The sequence below is a fragment of the Sporothrix brasiliensis genome (genome assembly GCF_000820605.1).
Source record: "Sporothrix brasiliensis 5110 chromosome Unknown Cont19, whole genome shotgun sequence".
Classification (NCBI taxonomy): Eukaryota; Fungi; Ascomycota; class Sordariomycetes; order Ophiostomatales; family Ophiostomataceae; genus Sporothrix; species Sporothrix brasiliensis.
The window spans coordinates 1,646,975-1,666,133 of NW_024467138.1; the positions used below are offsets into that span (position 1 = coordinate 1,646,975).

At 54.8% G+C, this 19,159-nt stretch overlaps 7 protein-coding genes across 7 annotated transcripts; 4 read left to right on the forward strand and 3 right to left on the reverse strand.

Moving 5' to 3' along the window:
* Positions 1 to 72: 72 nt before the first annotated feature.
* Positions 73 to 1,018, reverse strand: SPBR_00877 (short chain dehydrogenase/reductase; the record flags this gene model as incomplete). Its single annotated transcript, XM_040759196.1, has 2 exons — positions 73 to 542; positions 607 to 1,018. 2 exons carry the CDS (start codon positions 1,016 to 1,018, stop codon positions 73 to 75), a joined length of 882 nt encoding a protein of 293 aa, XP_040618263.1.
* A 1,195-nt stretch (positions 1,019 to 2,213) lies between these two features.
* On the forward strand, positions 2,214 to 3,554 carry SPBR_00646 (uncharacterized protein; the record flags this gene model as incomplete). Its single annotated transcript, XM_040758965.1, has 1 exon — positions 2,214 to 3,554. One exon carries the CDS (start codon positions 2,214 to 2,216, stop codon positions 3,552 to 3,554), a length of 1,341 nt encoding a protein of 446 aa, XP_040618264.1.
* Positions 3,555 to 4,704: 1,150 nt separating this feature from the next.
* On the forward strand, positions 4,705 to 4,995 carry SPBR_01148 (uncharacterized protein; the record flags this gene model as incomplete). Its single annotated transcript, XM_040759465.1, has 1 exon — positions 4,705 to 4,995. One exon carries the CDS (start codon positions 4,705 to 4,707, stop codon positions 4,993 to 4,995), a length of 291 nt encoding a protein of 96 aa, XP_040618265.1.
* Positions 4,996 to 5,919: 924 nt separating this feature from the next.
* On the reverse strand, positions 5,920 to 6,617 carry SPBR_00996 (uncharacterized protein; the record flags this gene model as incomplete). Its single annotated transcript, XM_040759315.1, has 2 exons — positions 5,920 to 6,498; positions 6,564 to 6,617. 2 exons carry the CDS (start codon positions 6,615 to 6,617, stop codon positions 5,920 to 5,922), a joined length of 633 nt encoding a protein of 210 aa, XP_040618266.1.
* A 1,966-nt stretch (positions 6,618 to 8,583) lies between these two features.
* SPBR_00947 (esterase) lies at positions 8,584 to 9,393 on the forward strand (the record flags this gene model as incomplete). The annotated part of the gene is made up of 1 exon (XM_040759266.1): positions 8,584 to 9,393. The coding sequence occupies one exon, from the start codon at positions 8,584 to 8,586 to the stop codon at positions 9,391 to 9,393; it is 810 nt and encodes a 269-aa protein (XP_040618267.1).
* Positions 9,394 to 12,420: 3,027 nt separating this feature from the next.
* On the reverse strand, positions 12,421 to 14,464 carry SPBR_00338 (Amidase family protein; the record flags this gene model as incomplete). Its single annotated transcript, XM_040758657.1, has 4 exons — positions 12,421 to 13,169; positions 13,347 to 14,203; positions 14,273 to 14,350; positions 14,409 to 14,464. 4 exons carry the CDS (start codon positions 14,462 to 14,464, stop codon positions 12,421 to 12,423), a joined length of 1,740 nt encoding a protein of 579 aa, XP_040618268.1.
* Positions 14,465 to 16,269: 1,805 nt separating this feature from the next.
* SPBR_00690 (smr domain containing protein) lies at positions 16,270 to 17,524 on the forward strand (the record flags this gene model as incomplete). Its single annotated transcript, XM_040759009.1, has 2 exons — positions 16,270 to 16,371; positions 16,436 to 17,524. The coding sequence occupies 2 exons, from the start codon at positions 16,270 to 16,272 to the stop codon at positions 17,522 to 17,524; spliced, it is 1,191 nt and encodes a 396-aa protein (XP_040618269.1).
* Positions 17,525 to 19,159: the final 1,635 nt, after the last annotated feature.

Below are 19,159 nucleotides of genomic sequence, written 5' to 3' on the forward strand. Positions count from 1 at the left end.
ATTTGTCCAACGTTTGTATATACACACCAGATTGACTGCTTTCTGCGCACATCGTCGCCACTAGCGATTCGTCTAGGCATAGCCCAGATTCCAGAAATTGTTAATGTTGGCCTCCGAATCCGCGTCGACAAACTCGGGTGCCGCCCGGAACGTCACGTTCTCGCCGTGAATCTCGGCCACGCCGCCGGACAGCTCGCTCCCTGTCAAAATCTCGTTCACGCCCTTGGTCAGGGTCGTCATCGGCGTCATCTTCATCGCCTTGAAGAGGTCCTTGTTCGGCGCAATGTTCGTCTCGAGCACGGCGGGCGCCAGCCCAAAGATCTCAATGGCCGCCCGTTCGAGCGGCTGTGCCAAGGAGCGCACAAGGCCAATGACGCCGTTCTTGCTGGCGGCATAGATGGGGGCAACGGGGAACGGGTACAGACCGGCATTCGATGCCGTGCAAATAATGCGCCCGCGGGAGGCGGCCCAGCGCTTGCCGTAGACGGCAGGTGTGTTTTTCTTCATGTAATGTGTCGCGAGTTTGATGGCTCCATTGTTTCCTTTGTTAGCAAGTTCAACGAGGGCTATTTTTCCGCCACGCGCGCATCCTCGCCCCGCACGTACTAAAAATGGTGCCGACCAGATTCACATTCAACGTTCGCATCGATGGTTCCGAGGGCTCGCCCGGCTCGTCCTCGTCCTCGTCCTTCATGGCTTCTGCCACCAACGGCGACTCGCCGTTCTCCGAGATGCCCGCGTTGGCCATGACCACGTCGATGCGGCCGCCACACGCGTCGTACACGTGCCGGAACGCCGCCGCCTGGCTGACCCACGAGGCAACGTCGCATTCGAGAAACGACACCTGCGTCGAGCCAGAACTGGCCGCCTTGAGCTCGGCAACGGCTTCGCCGCCACTCGTCTTGTTGACATCCAGCACGGCCACGTGCCCGTACTGCTGGTCGACAAAGTAGCGTGCCATGGCCCGGCCGATGCCGCTGGCGCCGCCAGTGACGACGGCAACCCGGGAGGTGTTCATAGGGAGGACTGGGGAGGACGGGGGAGGGAGGTCGTTGGTGGTCGGCCTCTGAGGTTTGCAATAGACGAAATCGAAGTCGATGTTTTTCAAACGAAGGAAGAACCAGTGCTGAATGGTAGGATCAGGAGAGGAAGGAGCAAAGGAGCAATTGACAAACAGGGACGCGAAACAATTAAAGGAAAGAGCGCAATATGAAAGACGAGGAAGCTGCGAGCGGCGATTTTACACAACGTGTCTCTGCTGCTCGAATGACCTCCTCACTCCTTTGCTGCAGTGTTTTACACCCGTATTCCTGCCTCCGATGCAGCGACTACAGTGCTAATTCATCTGCCGTTGGCGCTAGCGACTGTATAAGTGGTTTTTGCGGGGCAGTGGTCGGCTATTCAGTGCTGTCAAGGCAAATGTCGTCTTTCACATTTGTTTTCTCTCGCAGACAACGACAAAGTTATACCACTACAGCGGCCATGACGCGCAGGCGGAAGAGAATCTTCATAAGATAATAAGATGACAAGTGTTTTTTATCATATAGTTTGGTTTTATTTGCCATATAAGATCCTCAAATTCCTTGATGTGTATCCAATAGTTGGCCTGAAAAGAAAGTGTGGGCAGCTGTATTAACAACTGTTTGTTCCCATTTCTGCGTTGTAGCTTGGTCTGGCTGTGAGGCCTAGAAACCTCAGTTTAACAAAGCTCAGGGCCTTTTATTGTAATTGTCCCTTTATGTCCCGCAGTACGCCAGAAAGCTTGTGTGACTGCATGTCACGTCGTCTCGAAACCAGCAGTCCCATATCGTAAGATAGGAAGCAACCGTTGGTACAGTCGTAGCCGTTAAGAAGAAATGGTCCCTTATCACTGTCAACCTGCCAATTGAAAGGCATATACTATTTATTGTCTTAGTTTAGTTACTGCACGGTTATCTGGAAGAACACTTTTGTCGCAACAGCGTGCCGCGTCTTACGTTTTTTTTTTTTGTTCAGGCACATTCGAGACAATCCTACCCGGTTTCTGGGTTGCCTGGATCCACGTTTTCGCGGCAGAGATCGCACGGGATGTCTTCCTGTGGTTGAGTTTCATTTTTGCCTTGTTCTTCTCATCTCTCCGCTATTCCAGTCGGTGCCTTCCTTCTCTGGCCCTCGTTCAGCTGAACCGCCGCTCCTTCCTCGTTTCTCGTCGTTTATGCCCCCTCTGTCCCAAAATGGAACACGTTACATTGGCGAGGCAGTCGCGCCTGCAAGCACGACTGTCAGCCGTTACGAGCACGCCGACAGCAGCTTCCTCGCCGTCTCACTCCGCACTTGCCTTATGCAATGCAACGTCTACGCCCATTCCTCGCACCACAAAAGACGCCGGCGATGGTCCAAGCGACGATCGTCAGAACCAGAACCACGGCGAGGACAGGCACACAGCCTCCACCCCAAGCGCCACGTCTCTGCCGTCGACGGCGGGGACGACGACATCGCCTGACATGGTCCGCCAACCTCGACGAGAGGCATTAACCATTAAAGACGACGATGGCCGGTTGAGACGAAAGGGAGGCCCGGCGCCAGTGGCTGCTTCGACGACACAACGCGCATTCTTGGTCCTGGGCCTCCCTCTGCGCATCCCACACCGACAGAGCCGGATTCTCCGCATGGCCTTCTTCTCACTGGCGGCCGTCTGGGCCCTGTGGTCGCTGCTTTTGCTGTTGTCCGGCCGGCAACAAGCACTGGCTATTCCAACACAAGGACACAGTGACGACCACCACAGTCACGGCCACGACAGCCACAAATTCTACACGACTCGTCCGTGCAAGGCGGCCACGTTTGCCAGCGTCCTGCCCAGCTTCGCCGCTGTCGAGCGTGTCGACACAGTCGCGGCCAACGGCAACTACGGCGAGGGTGCAGCCGACCTGGGCTTTCCCAGCAACGCCACTCTGCTTCCGCCTCTCTGCGCCGTCACCGTTGCCGTGCACAACGGCTCGTCCAACTATCGTCTCGCCCTCTTCTTGCCAACGGCCACCAACTGGAACGGCCGGCTGATGACGATTGGCAGCTACTCGTTTGCGGGCGGCATCAACTGGCCCAACATGGGCGAGGCGCCGCACTACGGGTTTGCGACGCTGGCGACCGACGGTGGACACAACTCGTCGCAGAGCGATCTGGACTGGGCGCCGACGACACCGGCGAAGCTGGCCGACTGGGGCTACCGGGCCTTGCACGGGACGGTCGCCCTCGGCAAGATTTTGGTCGAGACCTACTATAGCGACACTCGCATCGCGTACTCGTACTACAGTGGGTGCTCCACCGGCGGCCGACAGGGCCTCAAAGAAATCCAAATCAGCCCGGACAGCTTTGACGGCGCGCTTGTGGGCGCGCCGGCCTGGGGCACGTCACGGCTGATGCCGTGGCTGACCCGTATTGGCGCTGCAAACTTGCCCGACGACGGCGCCAACCACATCGACCTGTCCGACTTTGCGGTGCTGGCGGCGGCCGCACTGAAGCAGTGCGACCACCTGGATGGGCACAACGACTCCATCATCAGCCGGCCCGAGGCGTGAGTGCTGGACTGGGCACCCATCACCTGTGGCAATGCCGCCGTACCGCCCGGCGAGCCGTGCCTCACGCCGGCTCAGGTCAAGACGGCGCGGTACCTGTATGCAGACGCCTTCACGGCACCGGGCGACTTCATCCACAGCGGCTACTCGCTGGGGTCGGAGGACCAGTGGTACGTCTACCTGGCCTTTGGCGACGCGAGCGACTTTGACACACGCTACGAGCGCTTCTGGCTTTACAACGACACCACCTGGAATTGGACCCTATACAGCGACCAGGTATTTTACGATTCGCTCCGGCTCAACCTGGGCAATGCCTCGGCCGACGACTACGACATCTCGGCCTACCGCAACCGAGGCGGCAAGGTGCTGATGTACCAGGGGCTAGCAGACGGCATCATTATGCCACGCATGACCACATATTACTACAATCAGACGATGAAGGCGATGAACTTGACGTTGGCGACGGCGTTGGACAGACGAGACGAGACGGGTGAGACAGGTGACCGCCACCCACACCACAAGGACACAAATCCTCCCATCCAGGACTTCTTCCGCTACATCCAGGTCCCGGGCATGCAGCACTGCTTCGCCTCCCCGGACGAGGTGGCCGCCCCATGGATGTTTGCCGGTCCGGGCCAGGCCACCCTCTTGTCCCAGGATTACAGCTTCGGCCCGGGATGGGGCGTCCCCAACCAGCCGGCCAGTGCCGCCCACGACGCTGTCCTGGCCCTCATGGCCTGGGTGGAGAATGCAGTCGCGCCGACGAGTATTGTGGCCAGCGTCTGGAACCCAGACGGAACCGTCAACCGGACCCGTCCACTCTGTGTGTACCCGCAGGAAGCCGTGTACGGCGGAAAGGGGAGTCTTAATGTGGCAGCCAACTGGAGCTGCAAGTGAGAGAAAGCAGGGAACAAGAAAGAATCTGAAGATACGTGAATGATAATGATCGGAATCGTTACTAATGAACATGCATTGGGTTGCTTACATTCTTCGCGAACCTCTGCAGGCGATTGCACATTGTTTCCTCGTCCTCGCTCTGATGCACCCTCGCACTTAGCCCACAGTCATTGCATAGCTCCGTGTTGCCGACGACCACGAGGTCCAGCTGTGCCCGTCCGAGTAGCCCATCCGGAATTCGTATGTCGTGTGCCCAATGACAGTCTCGACCGTCGCCGTCTCGCCCGCCGGCACATCTGGTATGAGTGTCGTCACAGTCTGTGTCGTAACCATTGTCACCACTGTGGCTGGGATCCACATCGGGTGTGTTACAGACGTCTGTGTGGAGGACCAGACGACGGTGTGTATTGCCGGTATGCCTGCGGTTGCGGGAGTCACTGACTCGACAGCGGTTTCGACGGCCGTGACGGCCGGTCCTGGGTTGGGGTGGCCGGTTACGATGGCCAGGCTGGCCAAGAGCAAGAAGAGGGGGCTGCTAGGTGTGTAATGCATAGTGAATGTTGGCGTGCAATGGACTGTTGGTTTTATACGAAAACAGCACTGGACACGGCCGAGGGCAGAAAGAAAATGAAATTCTTTGGTATACGCAGAACATTACGAAGATGTCGACGAGGCGACACGGAACTTTTAAGCCAATCTCCTACAACTGGGTATCTCTTAATTAAGAGATCCTGCGGTTAAGTGAACGGATATACAAGCAGCGTCATACGTGGTCATTGATGGTCTGTAGTATCCAGGATTGATGAATTTACCCGGTACAACCTGCCTCATTAGGATGCGTAATAGGATGGTCTAGATACCTTGTATTAATCACCGCTTGTGAACTATTGAATCAGTCGTCTCTCGCGTAAGAGAAACTATCGTGATTTAAATATAGTGCTCATGGTGACGTTGATGGCGTCGCGAGTGTTGGCATTTTGACACTTGCGTTGGCCTTGGAGGTGGCAATTCAACTGTTACAGTTTCTTTGACATTTAAAAGGGCATATTCACATAGTCAACTGCATCAACAAGTATCCTATCAGGTCGGTCACCATTGCGGTGACGTCTCATTGCGATATCTATGACCATAATCCTCCCAATGTTCCTTGCAGCGCACTGCCAAATATCACGAAACCAAAAACGCAAAAATAAAAAAGCCACACAGCAAAAAACCAACAATAATACAAAATATATCCCACTCACAAAGACCAATCCAAGCCAAAATAGCAAACAAATTTCGTCAAATCATACTTACATGGAACTTCGTTATGTTGCGTCTGCGTCTCCACTAAGAAACAACCGCCGCCATGACGCTTCAAACTGGCGTCTGCTGTTTAAAGACATTCGATTTCCTCTTCTTTGTTCGCACTTTTCATCTGTCACCCACTTGTCTGACCTTGCGGCTCTGTTCCTCGCCCTTCAATCCCTCCTCAAACGTACATCCGCTGGTGCGAGTGCGAGCTGCGCCGGCTGTGGCCGCTTCCACTCCGCGGGCGCGACCCGCCACGGCTGCGGTGGCGGCGCACGGTCGTCGTCTCCGTCACCACACGCCGGTCGTGCTCCTTGCGGCTCAGCTTGCCACCGTGCATCCAGGCGAGGACGGCAGTGAAGAAGAAGAAGACAATGTTCATGATGCCCAGGGCAAAGCTGGTCTTGAGCACGGCGCAGGGCGTGTTGGAGCCCAGGACATTGATGCCCTGGCTGGTCAGCGTCAGCAGGCTGCGGGCGTGCTTGAGCCATTCGTCGGTGCTCGCGACGTGGTAGCAGTTGGCGTCGGTGATGAAGCGCAGCTGGTAGACAGCGCCAATGAGCGCTCCCACAAACGCGAGGTCGACGAGCGAGACAAAGTGGGAGTTGCTGCTGCTGCGGTGGTAGCTGAAAAGCGTGACAATGGTCCAGACGACGCCGAGAACGGACACGATAAAGAGGACGAGGATGTAGTTGGGGGTGAGTTCGTTTTCGTTGATGTAGGCGTGGATGAACCAGGACAGCATGCCCATGATGGGAATCTACAACAAACAATTAGACGGGAATGGCAACCATCACTATGCCATTGTCAGGATGCAAAACTCACCAGAGTGAGAATCTGTGCAAAGCGCCAAAAGGCGAAGAAGATGGCGAACAACATGGTGACACAGGCCGATGCGGCAAGGCGACGAGCTCACGGCGTGTAAAGCGCACAAGAGAACGAAATGTCGATTCTGCTACGCAGACCTGCGGGTCAGATGGGATGCGACGCGTGATCCTGCAGCGAGCTGCGACGGGAGGTCACACACTCTCAATCGTTGGAACTTGTCGTTTGTTGTATTTTGTTGTCTTTTATATCTCGTCAACGAAAGGAATGCGGGTACGGGGTATTAGAGGCAAGGTTATCGATCGGGCGGGAAGAGGAATGTGCGCCGTTGAGCGGATCGGAATGGTGGCCAGCGAGCGAGTTGCGGTTGAAGGTGAAGAATCGACCGTTGGAGAAGTAAAGAGTTGCAGGAGAGAGAGAAGAGGGTGAAGATTTCGAGGTACACCAAAAAAGGCCTGTAACACTTGACGCCAAGATGACGAAGGTCTATCCACAGTTCCTTCCTGTTTTCGCTCGATAGGGTGGCTGGGAGGGGAAAGAGCGACCCGGATACGGGCGGGAGACGATGGACGGTGTACAAAGTAAAGTGCGCAAGGTCGCCTCTTCGCTCCTGCCCCCCAAAACGACCCCAAGGAAGCAAGGAAACGGCCTCGATCCAGCCACCTTCGCACCTTCCCAATATTACGCCTATTATGCAGCCATCTTTGCACCCCGTGACAGTGCCCAATAATACGTGCAGCCTGCGCACTTGGGTGCATAAGTGCTTGCAGAAGCTTACACGACGGCCGAGAGGAGGGGGGCCTGACGACGCTTTCCGCAAAACGGCAGCATGTTTTGATTCCCACGTGTGCTGCGTCTGCACTTGTCAGTGCACGTTTGGAGGGGTGGCTGGGCTGGCTGGACAACGGCAGGTGGGGGTTTTCAGTCGAGAGACCTGGCCAATCAGGTGTGACTATGTGGGGTTGCCTTTTACGGACGAGGGAAGGTCCGGTCCACAAGCAGAAGCCCGACAGAGTGGCCCGTGCAGCCGATAAGATAAGCTTGAAGCCTCCAATTCTTCCCGATGACAAACAAGCCGACAGCAGATCGGAAAAGCCGACACCAATTGGTCAGTATGGTCGGCGGCCGAATTGTCGACGGCACAAGATACCATGGCTCCGGGTGAGCTGCAAACGTACAAGGTGCGGCGGCTGGACGAGATACGACAGATGTAATAGCACTGCCTTTGCGTGTCCTGTTTCTAAAAAATCTACGGCTTTAATTTTGCGTGATTTTTAAAATTTAAAGGAACAGGACCGTCAAAAAAATCGGCAAAATAAGCGAAATCCGTCGTATTAGTATTCTCTGGTTCTTCTAATGGTTTCAAGAATCGACAATTGGATACCGATCCTAACAGCCTTCCTTCCCGATGCTATCGAGCCGCCACTGACAAACCGTCGGATTTGGAGTTAACGCCGCTGGTACTTTGTAACAAGGATGACAAAAAAGGAAACTGGGTTGAGCAGAATCCCGCAGGATTGACCCATCGACTTACATCAGTCGTTGGCGTCGGGAATGGCGTTAAACCAGGGGCTTAACGACGGCCTTCGACGATGCCACCAAAAAAGTCTTACCAAATCTCAACGGGAGCTCTAGGAACACTAAAAGCACTGCCATGGGGATCTCGAGTTAGCCCTGTCGGAGTTGAGGTTGTCGGAGTTGAGGCAGCAGCTGAGGGTCAAGCAACACGGCAGCAAACTGACAAAGACGGGCGATGTCTGACCAACGGGGGCAGAGACCCATGTGTATGTTGACAATGGTTCAGTTCTTCCCACGGAATTATTTGCCACGGACTTTGCTTATCGACGGGATTCTTTGGTATAAAAGAAGGAGGATGTCGAGGTCGAGCTGAGTACGAAAAGACTCATGTCATCAACACACTCGAGCACTCTCTCCATCAACATTCCAGAAATTCAATCAGACACCCCTTTCTCTTCAGATCTGTGCAATCCTCACATTGCCTTTCAACCAACGCTTCAACATGGCCTTGTCCGAGTGCTGCGTCAAGAGTTTCGTTTGGGAAGGCACCCCTGAGGGCCGCGTTGGCAAGATCGCAGGCGGCCAATACAATGCCTACATCGCCGGCAAGAGCTCTTCTGCTGCCGTCCTCTTCATCCACGACGTCTATGGCTGGGAAAACCCCAACGCCCGTCTCATGGCCGACCACTATGCCCGGCAGACTGGCGTGACCGTCTATGTGCCCGACTTCTTCCACGGCGAGGTCCTCCGCCGCTCCGACCACCCAGAGCTCGCGGACGCCGAGTTCCTGAAGCAGCATGTCCTGCCGTTCGTCGGCCGCCACCCTCGTGACGCCCGCGACAAGGACGTCTTTACCGTGGCCCGCGCCCTGCGCCGTGAGCACGGCCACGACAGACTCGCCGCCATTGGTTTCTGTTATGGCGGCTGGGCCGTGATGCGTCTGGGCGCCAAGCCCGAGGACCAGCCCGAGGACGAGGACAAGGATGCCAAGCCCATTGAGGGGCCCCTCGTCCAAGCCGTGTCCACGGCGCACCCGTCGCTCGTCACCGAGCGGGACCTGGCCGGCGTGGCTGTGCCCCTGCAGATTTTGGCGCCCGAGATCGATCAGTTGTACACCCCGGCCCTGAAGCAGTTCACCTTTGACGTGACGGCCAAAAACGGCATCCCTCTGGACTACCTGCACTTCCCTGGCGTCGCACACGGCAGTCTGATGCGCAGCAACCAGAAGTCCCCCGAAGCGCGCAAGGTTGTGGAGCGCGCACAGCACGCCGCCATCAACTTCTTTAAACTGAACCTGGGCCTGATCCATTAAGTGGACAGTGGGGGGTTAGTATTCTTCCAATCAGCCTAATCAACCATTGGTAGTTGTAGACGCTGTGGGAAGCGGAGGCTAGGAGGGGACGCTATACTGTTCAGTACCTGACGGATAAACGTTCCATGTCTGGATGAATGCCTTGGGGAGTATTGCTAGAGTTCGGTTTTAATTTCTCATAATATCGTCATTTCATTGCGAGACTTGATAAACAAAATAGTCAATAAATCCCTTTCAAATACAATTCTAAACTCACTTGGCAAGAACATGACAAAGCCACCATGGCGATTGGAATTGGTAGCCACGGTTTGCCGAAAGCCTATGTTTTGGTGGCTGTTTTGAGTCAAGTGTTCGGTGTAAAGGCAGACACAAGAAAATGCTGGAAAGATACACCGTGCGATAGTCGCTTTGATGAGACGCCATTTCCTGGACCGTGGGAGGACAATATTCTCGCCGCGGCAACACGCACAATCACTCCAAGATCGGTCGTCGAGACACTGACAAAAACAGTGAACGGTGACGTAATACCGGCTTCGCGTGCGCCTTACGACCCGACCAAGGTGCCTCTCGTACTCGCCGGCAATGGCTCACAGGTTGTCTTTGATTTCGGTCAAGAGGTCGGTGGTCTGGTGACGTTGATATACACCGTTAGCAGAAATGACGAAATAAACATTGGGGGTGACGACGACGACGACGACGACGACGCGGAGAACCGGGATCACAGAACGCGCAACGCACCACAATCACGCAAAGCACGCATCGGCCTTGCATTTTCCGAGTCGAGCACCTTCATCGGCCAGTGGTCCGACGCTTCAAACGGCGCATTTCAAGGGCCCGATGGTGCGATTTATGCCGAAATTGATGAACCGGGCGAGACCACTTACAACATGCCAGACGCCTCACTCCGGGGCGGATTCCGGTACCTCACCGTGTTTCTCGAGGCCGAAGGTGATGGCAACGCCGACCTTGTGGTTGCTTTCCACAACGTCACGCTTGACATCGCATTCCAACCCACCTGGTCCAACCTGCGCGCCTACCAGGGCTATTTTGACTGTGACGACCCGCTTCTCAACCGCATTTGGTATGCCGGCGCGTACACGCTGCAGACCAACGCCGTGCCGCCGACGACAGGGCGTCGTGTACCCTTTTTGAAAACAGGGTGGGCCAACGACGGCCTGTTGGGACCTGGTCATACCATCTTGGTGGACGGCGCCAAGAGAGACCGCGCTGTGTGGCCCGGCGACATGGGCGTGGCGGTGCCGTCACTATTTGTGAGCACTGGCGATATGGAGTGAGTCTTACGTGCAGTGGTTGGCAGCCAGAATCGGAGTGCTCCATCCAGCTAATGCAACTAGGAGCGTCAAGAATGCCCTGCAAACCATGTATGACAATCAGGTAAGAGCATAACGTCCTCTAGCCTCCATTTTGTGCATCTTGGACAGACTGACAAGGAGTACAGAACCCCGACGGCTCGTTCCCTGAGGCCGGCCCGCCGCTGCTACAACAAGGAAGCGATACGTACCATATGTGGACCATGATCGGGACGTACAACTATCTTTTGTACACCAACGACACGACTTTCTTGGCACGTAACTGGGCAGGCTACCAGCGGGCTATGTCGTTCATCACGGCGAAGCAGGTCCAGGTTGACGGCAAACGGGGGCTGCTGAATGTCACTGGCGTGCGTGACTGGGCGCGACTCAACGTCGGCGGCAACATGACGGAGGCACAAGTGATTCTGTACCAGACGCTGACGACGGGCGCACAGCTGGGAACTTGGCTGGGGACGAATGCAACTGCAAACACGAGCACTGTCTGGACAGCCGCCGCTGAGCATCTTCGAAACATAACTCTGGCTACCTGCTACGACCCACAGGTCGGCCTTTTCCGCGACAATGCTTTACCCTGCTCGAAAATTTATCCACAGGATGCCAATGCACTGGCCCTTGCGTTCGGTATGACCAGCAGCAGTGTCCCGGCCGTTTCCTACAACGTGGACACATTCTCGGTGAACATTTCCAACAACCTTGTCCGCAACTGGCGACCTGCTGCCAATTCGTATCCCGTCACGCCCGAGCTTCCTGGTCATGTGTCGCCGTTTATCTCATCATGGGAGGTTCGCGGTCACTTCCTGGCGCGTGAGACAGACCGCGCCTTAAAACTGGTGCGCTCTGTTTGGGGTGGCTACCTCGACCGGCTCGACGGCAGCCAGAGTTCTTTAGTCGAGGGTCTTGTGATAGATCCTGGAAGCGAGGGACTCTCTTTTGGTTATCGATGGAACCGCGGGTACGGCGGCGCACACAATGACACTGCCGTCGCAGCGAGCTATACGAGCCACAGCCACGGCTGGTCGGCCGGACCGACAAGTGCACTCACCGAATTTGTGCTGGGTTTGTCTGTGACGGGCGTTGCAGGATTGACGTGGCAGTTTGCGCCCCAGATGAGCGGTCGTGGCAGCGGGACGAAGGGAATCGGTCGCGCAGAAGGCGGGTTCATCACGCCGCTGGGAAAGTTCCAGGCGAGTTGGGTGTGCAGCTGTTTCGCCAGCGGCACTTGTGATGATATTGGGAAGAGCGACAACTCCTTTGAGGCAACTGTAAACACACCACAAAATACGTCGGGCATCATCATCCTTCCAATTACTGGAATCGTCGAGGAAGATGCAATGAAAAGTGGAGCTGCCGTCAGAGTGGTTTTAAATAACTTTGTGATACAAAACCCTCAGATAGAAGATGTGGGAAACAGGGGGAAAGGCAAAGCGAGCGTGGCTGTTCTGCACGTTCAAGGGGGAAGTAACACTGTAAAGATATCTCGGGTATTAGATTAACACAAAATAGACAACGTTGGAGAAGACCGTCTTTGTCTATCTTTAGCCAAGGCGGGCTTGAACAGTTGGCAACGAACGAAAATAAACAGAAAATCATCGAGAGCAAATAAAAGCAGTTGTCTTGCATGGGATATCTCCGACCTCTTATCCGCCAACTTCGGGTATCGTTCGTTTGAATTTCCAAACCGTCGGAGGATAGTTCACTCGCTGGCGTTGGACTTGGATTTCTGCGCCGTGCCAATGACGTCCACCCAGTTAGGGGCCCGTACATTGCGTTCCGCTGAAATGACCTCGGCATCCAAGCCGAGCCGCAGCAGGTCTGTCTCAGTGGCCCACTCACTCGTGGCCATAATACCGACCGGCACCTTGCCCACGACATCGGGGCCGGCGATGGTACCCGCATTTGGCTGGCCCTCCGGAACAGCATAGCCGGCCGGGAAGCTAATCGACGGAAGACCGCAAAAGTTGGCGAGCCAGACGTACTCCATGGTGCGGATTGTCGTGTCGCCGTCGCTAATACCCCAGTGGTTCTCGTTGGTGTTTCGGACTGGCCAGCCAGCGCAGCTTGTCGTCGGCGTCATGATGACCATGCCAGGGTATTTGTGCCACAGGTGGGAGAGGTGATTGACAAGCAAGCGGCGTAGTTTTTGAGCAAGCAGGTGGTCCGTGGACGGTGTCGTCCGGCCGAGCGCGAGGAGAATTCGGTTGGCCGTGGTCAAGTTGCCGTACTCGGGCAAAAGGCCGGCAGCGTCAGTCAGCACAGTTAAGGCGTGCGCTGTTTGACCCTCGATAAGGTAAGGGATCTCAATGTCCACTGTCTCGTAGCCGTGCTCCCGGACCAAGCGGTCAATGTAGCTCAGACAGAGTTCGCGCACAACAGAATCGGCACGCTCGAACCATGCGCGAGGAATGCCCAAAGTGCGCTGAGATGTCGCAGAAGAATGCACGACTGATAGTGAAGAGGGATATGACGGTTGGGCACGGTCAAGAAGAACAGATGGCGGTGGCACCGGTGGAAAAATGGACGTAGGGTGTGGTTGGCCCAGGACAGAATAAACAGTCGCCAGTGTTCGCAAATCTCCGGCGAGGGGTCCAAGACACGCGCACGTCATGCAGTGATTCTGACCAGGTTTGAAGGATAGGCGACCGTGGGTCGGCTTGAGACCGTACACGGAGCAGAAAGAGGCTGGAATCCGGATGCTTCCGCCGCCGTCGCTGCCGAGAGCGAAGGGGATGAGACCGGACGCTACGGCATATCCACAGCCAGACGAACTGCCGCCAGTGTAGTACTTGGGGTTGTAAGGATTCGGTGGTGTGCCGTAGTTGGTGTTGTTACCTGGTGTGTCCAGCCCAAACTCGACCATGTGCAGAGACCCAATAATGACACAGCCGGCCTCTTTTAACTTGCGGACCGACCAACAGTCAATACTTCCGTCTTCGAATTGGTCGCTCGTGTAGTCGTTGACGGAACCGAGGCACGATTTGTACCCGTCCATATCGTACTCGTTCTTGACGGCGGTCGGCACGCCGTCGAGAGGGCCGAGGGACTTCTTCTTGCGGTACCGGAGCGTGGAGGCTTCGGCAGCTTTGAGAACGAGCTCCTCTCTCGATTGGAAAAAGGCAACCTGGTGCGGTCCAGGCTCCTCGCCGGCAGAACTTTCCTTTTTGCGAATCAGTGGCAACAGGCTCCGAGCCACGTCTGTCGGAGTCAGCTTTCCAGAGAGGTAGAGATTGTGGTAGTCCTCCGCCGTGTAGTATCTTGTAGACGGGTACTTGTCTGCGGCCGGGACGGGAAGAGATGCTGGCAAAGTCAAGTCAAGGCGGCTATCTTTTGTCCATTCTGGCGCGCCCGGGTCCGGCAAAGGCACAATAGTTGGCTCATAAAAGGGCTCGTAGTCTTGAATATCCGCAAAGATCTTTCTGAGCGAGCCAAAGCCAGCATTCAACCAGACAAAATAGCGCACAAAGCCGAGCCATTCCATGCTGCAATTGGTTGTCAGTTTTATGTCGTGAACAGTGGGAGGTTACAAGTACGTGAGCACTGGTTCTTACATGTAAGCGCAGACGACCAAGATCGGGCCCCGAAGCGCGGGATTGGATTTTCGACCATTGAAGTAGGGCACATCCGGGCTTGAAGAGCGTTTAGTACAGATCCCATATCATGATCTTGGTAGGGGCCAAAACATACCCTTTGATCGGCTCCGGGTAGTTGAAATAGCCCCGGCGTTTACTGTCGGGATCCATGATAGGGCTAGTTGCTGGTCACCGGCGGCGGTTAAAGTTCTGGGCGATCGATGAGAACTGTCAAAAGGCCACAAACTACTGTAGCAAAATCGAGAGTTGTGAGAAACGAGAGTGGTGGGAGAAATGCCCTGGACAGTATTTGAAAGAAAGTGGGAAGTGGGAAATGGAGGCAGATAAATATCACGCGGTGGATGCAGGGCTGTGGAGGGCCAGTGGCCGAGCGATTGCGGTGACAATCTCTCGCGGCAATCCCTGGCCAAGGGCGCTCTGCTGTGCGAAAAAGAAAAAAACGAGATGGCGACGATATGAAGTGTAAAAAGGAGGAGTAAAGCGATCCGCAAAAAGATGCACAGAAGAGCTGCAGTTGACTTCCTGCCTCGTATGACACACGTGTTAAAGAGGGCAAGAACGATCATGTACTCAAGCTGGCAGTTTTGGTATGCGCGAGGGGAAGGTGGCTTCGTGCACGTCGTAGCAACGTGCATTCCTTCCGGTACCGCCAATCTGGTGGAGCAAAGCGATATGGCGCCTGCCCTGTGAGCATATTGAGTCTGCTTGCGGCTCTGGTGAGGCAAGTGCGATCAAGCGGTGACGAGTGGCCACCAGTACGAGCATCAAGTGAGCTCCAGTGAAGGTGGACTCCATTGGAGCCTGGCAGCAAATACATGGGTAGCTGAAAGCTGAGCTTTGAGCTGCTGATGTTCCTTGTTTTACGTTACCGTTGCAGATCTGCTTCTGCGAGCCGAACAAACCAAAGCGCCGTGGAGCGGCTTGGGCCTCTACAGATTTTGTACTTTTAAACAAGCAGCCATTTTGCTTCATTGCTCTTTCCGTTTGCAACATCCTTCCCTTCTCCGACCGCTACTTGCTGGCTCCCTGGTGCTGTCGAACGCCGGAACAGCCGGCACTGTAACTGTAAGCAGTAATCTTAGCACTGGACGTTCTGTGTCCACTGCTTTGCACACTACACTTAAAGCGCACTGCATGTAAGGCTAGGCTGTTCTCCAGACTGCCGCTTTCACATGCATCCACTTCGGCAGTCTGCTGCTGTCCCAATTCGCGGTCAGGGGTGAAAACAAGGCGGCAGAGGTTCCGAAAATGCTGCCTTGAGTGGCTGCGACGTAGGAAGGCCGCTGAAAGGAGGCGGTTGTTTTACAAACCCGAGAGGCCGACGACTCTTGGCTGCAGTGACAAAACTGTAAGATAGGTAAGGTCTGTTCTCTGCGATGCACTAAAGAAACCCCGCTATGCCTTTGTAGCGACCGTAATCCACTGAAATGGAGACACGCCTTTAACGGCTCGGCTTGTCAACAAGTTTACGCTGCCCCATTTGCAAGATGGTTTAATGTCTGTTTGTGTTTGGGGGATGGGGGCGTATTACTACACCATTCACCAACAGGACCGAATGACAGGAGTGGATCCAAGAGAGCTGGTCGAGGGTGCTGTTTGAGGACCTCCGTTGTTGGTGAGAACAGAATCGACTACACGTTTGCACGTGACTCTCTGCAAACAAATTAGGCAAACCCCCGCCTAAACAAACTTCAGCCTTGTGCATCGTCGTCCATCCAATATTGCACTTCGCACCAACAGAACCGGATCTTCGTTTGTCAGAGGACACCTGGTTTTTATACGCCCGCACTCATTATTATTTTTACCTAGCAGCTTTATTTCGTCAAGATGTCTATTACGCCGACTACACGCGACCAGCACCACGTTCCAGAAACCCCTTAAATACCTGTCTTGTCCAGTCTGACTTTTGATAAGAGGCTGCTTGTGACTGCGCGGTCGGATAACTCCCAGACTCCATGGCTAGACAGAAGAAGAAAAAGAAGAGCCCCCCGGCTCTACCACCTGCACAACCTGAGCTTGTGGAGAAATCGCCTGCCGAACTTCAAGCAGAGCTTGTGGTATGCTGCTGCTGCTCTATTTCCGTTTTCGACAAACTGCAATTTCACGCTGACGCACGTATAGGAAAAATACAGCGAGTTTTTAGACGAATCGCTCATCATTCTGATTTTCAACGAGCAGGGCTTCGAAAAGGCAGACAAGGCTCTTGCTTCCCTTGCAGAAAATGTCTTTGCCGAGGAAGCCACCGGCTTCGACTCGAGCGGCCTTCAGGGCATAGCCGCCATCGACGAGACCCATGACACCTCCGGAGCTTCGTCTTACCACACGACGGCTGAGGACCCGAGCCCGCCGAGCCAAGTGACGTCCGTATTTGGCAACGGGTCTGGTTCCATGTCCGACTCACAATCCACTCCGCTGTCGCCTGACAGCGGTGCGCTCGACGACTGGCGTGCCGTTGCCAACGACTTGCCCGCCGATGGAACGAGCACGCTCACTGTCCTTCGAGATGCGTTCCCGACGGTAAAGGAATCGGATATCAGGAAAGCCCTCAAGGAAAGCGGCGATGACGTGGACAGAGCGTCCGATGTCCTGCTCAACTTGGAGCATCTCATTGAGACAGGCCAGCGTCCCAAGGGGATCGATGCCTTCGCCGTCGACGACGTTGCCGCCGAGTGGAACCAGAACAAGAAGAGCAAGAAGCGGGACGCGAACTTCGCGTGGCCAAAGAACAGTCACGAGAAACGGCTACACGTTAACTACAAGCTCACGCCGGCGGGCTTCGACGGCGTGTATGAAATCGACGACGGGAAAACGGCCGCTCCGAAGCGCGGCTCATCCAAGCCGTTCTGGGACACCACGGCACGCGAACGACGCCAAGGAGATGACGAGCGCGCACTCTATGACAAAATAGTTGACGAACAAAGCAAGGGCGATAATATCGTCGATCTCCACAATGTTCCTGTGAAGCATGGCATTCACATCGCCCTGGAACGCACCCGCTATTGGTGGGCGCATTTGGGCGAAGACCGCATCCGCAAGGCGCAAGACCACCCGTTTCGCATCGTCACGGGCATCGGGCTGCACAGCCCCGAAGGTTATTCTCGGATGTACAGCGACGTCGAGAGAGCTCTCAAGAACGAGGGCTGGAAGTTCAATGACGGCTATGGCTACTACGATATCAGAGGCAAAACGGCCAAAGAAAGGGCGTCGTAGAGCAGACGAACTTGTTGATTCCGTTTCTGCATGCTGACGATACTGACGACGTCATGTAATAAACGACCTTGATTTTGTTTTGTCAAGCGAGTTGGAGAGCAAACTGGAGCATTGCAATGCGTTGTTTCCAGAGACCGCGGACCAGGGCTTTTTATACCACTAAGCGAAGCCGTCATCACCCAGCGTGTTGTCCTGTCTTGTGTGTTCTAGGTTTTTTCCACATGTTATCTGGTCTCGGATTTAAGCAGGACAACATATACCATCCATCTTTCAGCAAAAACTCAAGCAGATGCCATACCAAGACAACATACATAAATAAATTCGTGTAGTAAAAAGCTTGGTTTCGTCACGTGGACCGCAGGCGAGGCCGCTAACGCCCGATTTGACCCCTATCAGCACTAAAGGTGCAACATTAGAACGAAAAGTGACTCACAGTTTTATTGCGGGGCAATCCTCCTTTGCGGAGTTCTGGATTATTAACACTGCAAAACAGCCAAAAAACGGCCAAAAACGGCCCAAAAAAGCGCCGACTGGGCCTGTGCCAACGTCATAACCCTGTTTTTAAGCTTTGCTGTGACCTGTAACACGGGGATGCCCACTGAGCCGCTCCTTCCATTCCCCACCACCACCGCCCACCGTCGACACCAAAGACAGACTTCCTATTTTGGTCTGAAAGGGCAACGTGGGCCTGGATGCCTGGCGAGCCAAGAGCGCTGGCTACCTGGGTCGTGCTTACCTTGTCACGGTGCATCGCAGTATCTTGGTTTAACAGTGCGTCGGTGGTAGCGGTCGCGGCTTCTGTGCAAGCCCCCTTTCTGCCAAATCCTCGGCCGAGGAAGTGGTGCATTCCCACTGTTCGCACCTGCCACCTACCATGCCACCCCGTAGGACTTTACGCGTGTCGATGGCTGTGTGATGCGAGGGAAGGAACGCCCAAGATAAGACGGCCAGTCAGCACAGCATGACCTAATTATCTGGGCGCTTCCAGGCTGTCGTTCATTTTCTAGTTGTTGTTAGTGCCATTCTGTCGCTTCCTTCTCTTGTCTCCAGTTAAGTCCGACCCTTTGACGTCGTATGCCCGTCGAGACGAAGGAAGAGAGAAGGCGAGACGATCGCAGCTGCCACCGCCAGATCAGGAAAATTCCTTCTTGTTCTTGCCCTTTTTGGTTCTTTCCAATTCTTTCGCCTTTTCACCAACTCTCCTTCCTCGTTTTCCATCGTCTTCCGTCAATCGAACTGTTTCCTTTGTCGATTCTTCGACCCGCCTCTACCGCGCCTTCCTCGCTACGACCACCGCTAAAACCAACGACCTCCGATTTCTTCTGAACCCCATCAGCATTGTCGGCATCCTCCCTCCTCAGCATTTCGCACCCTACATTCCGCATTCCTCTTTTCTTAGAAATATTTGTATTTTCTTGGACTTTTTTCGTATTCTTCGCATTCTCCATCCTGCCTTTGCACGCGCAGTCAATTGCGCATCGTTGCATCGTTTGCATCGCATCTTCGTGAGCGCGGGGTTTGGCCCTGACGTTTCATAAGCTGTTCAAACTCTCCACGTTTGGCCAAGTTAACTTTCTCTCGTCTTCACGACTTCTTTGTTCTTCGCATCGTGCGTTTTGACCCAAGTACATCGCC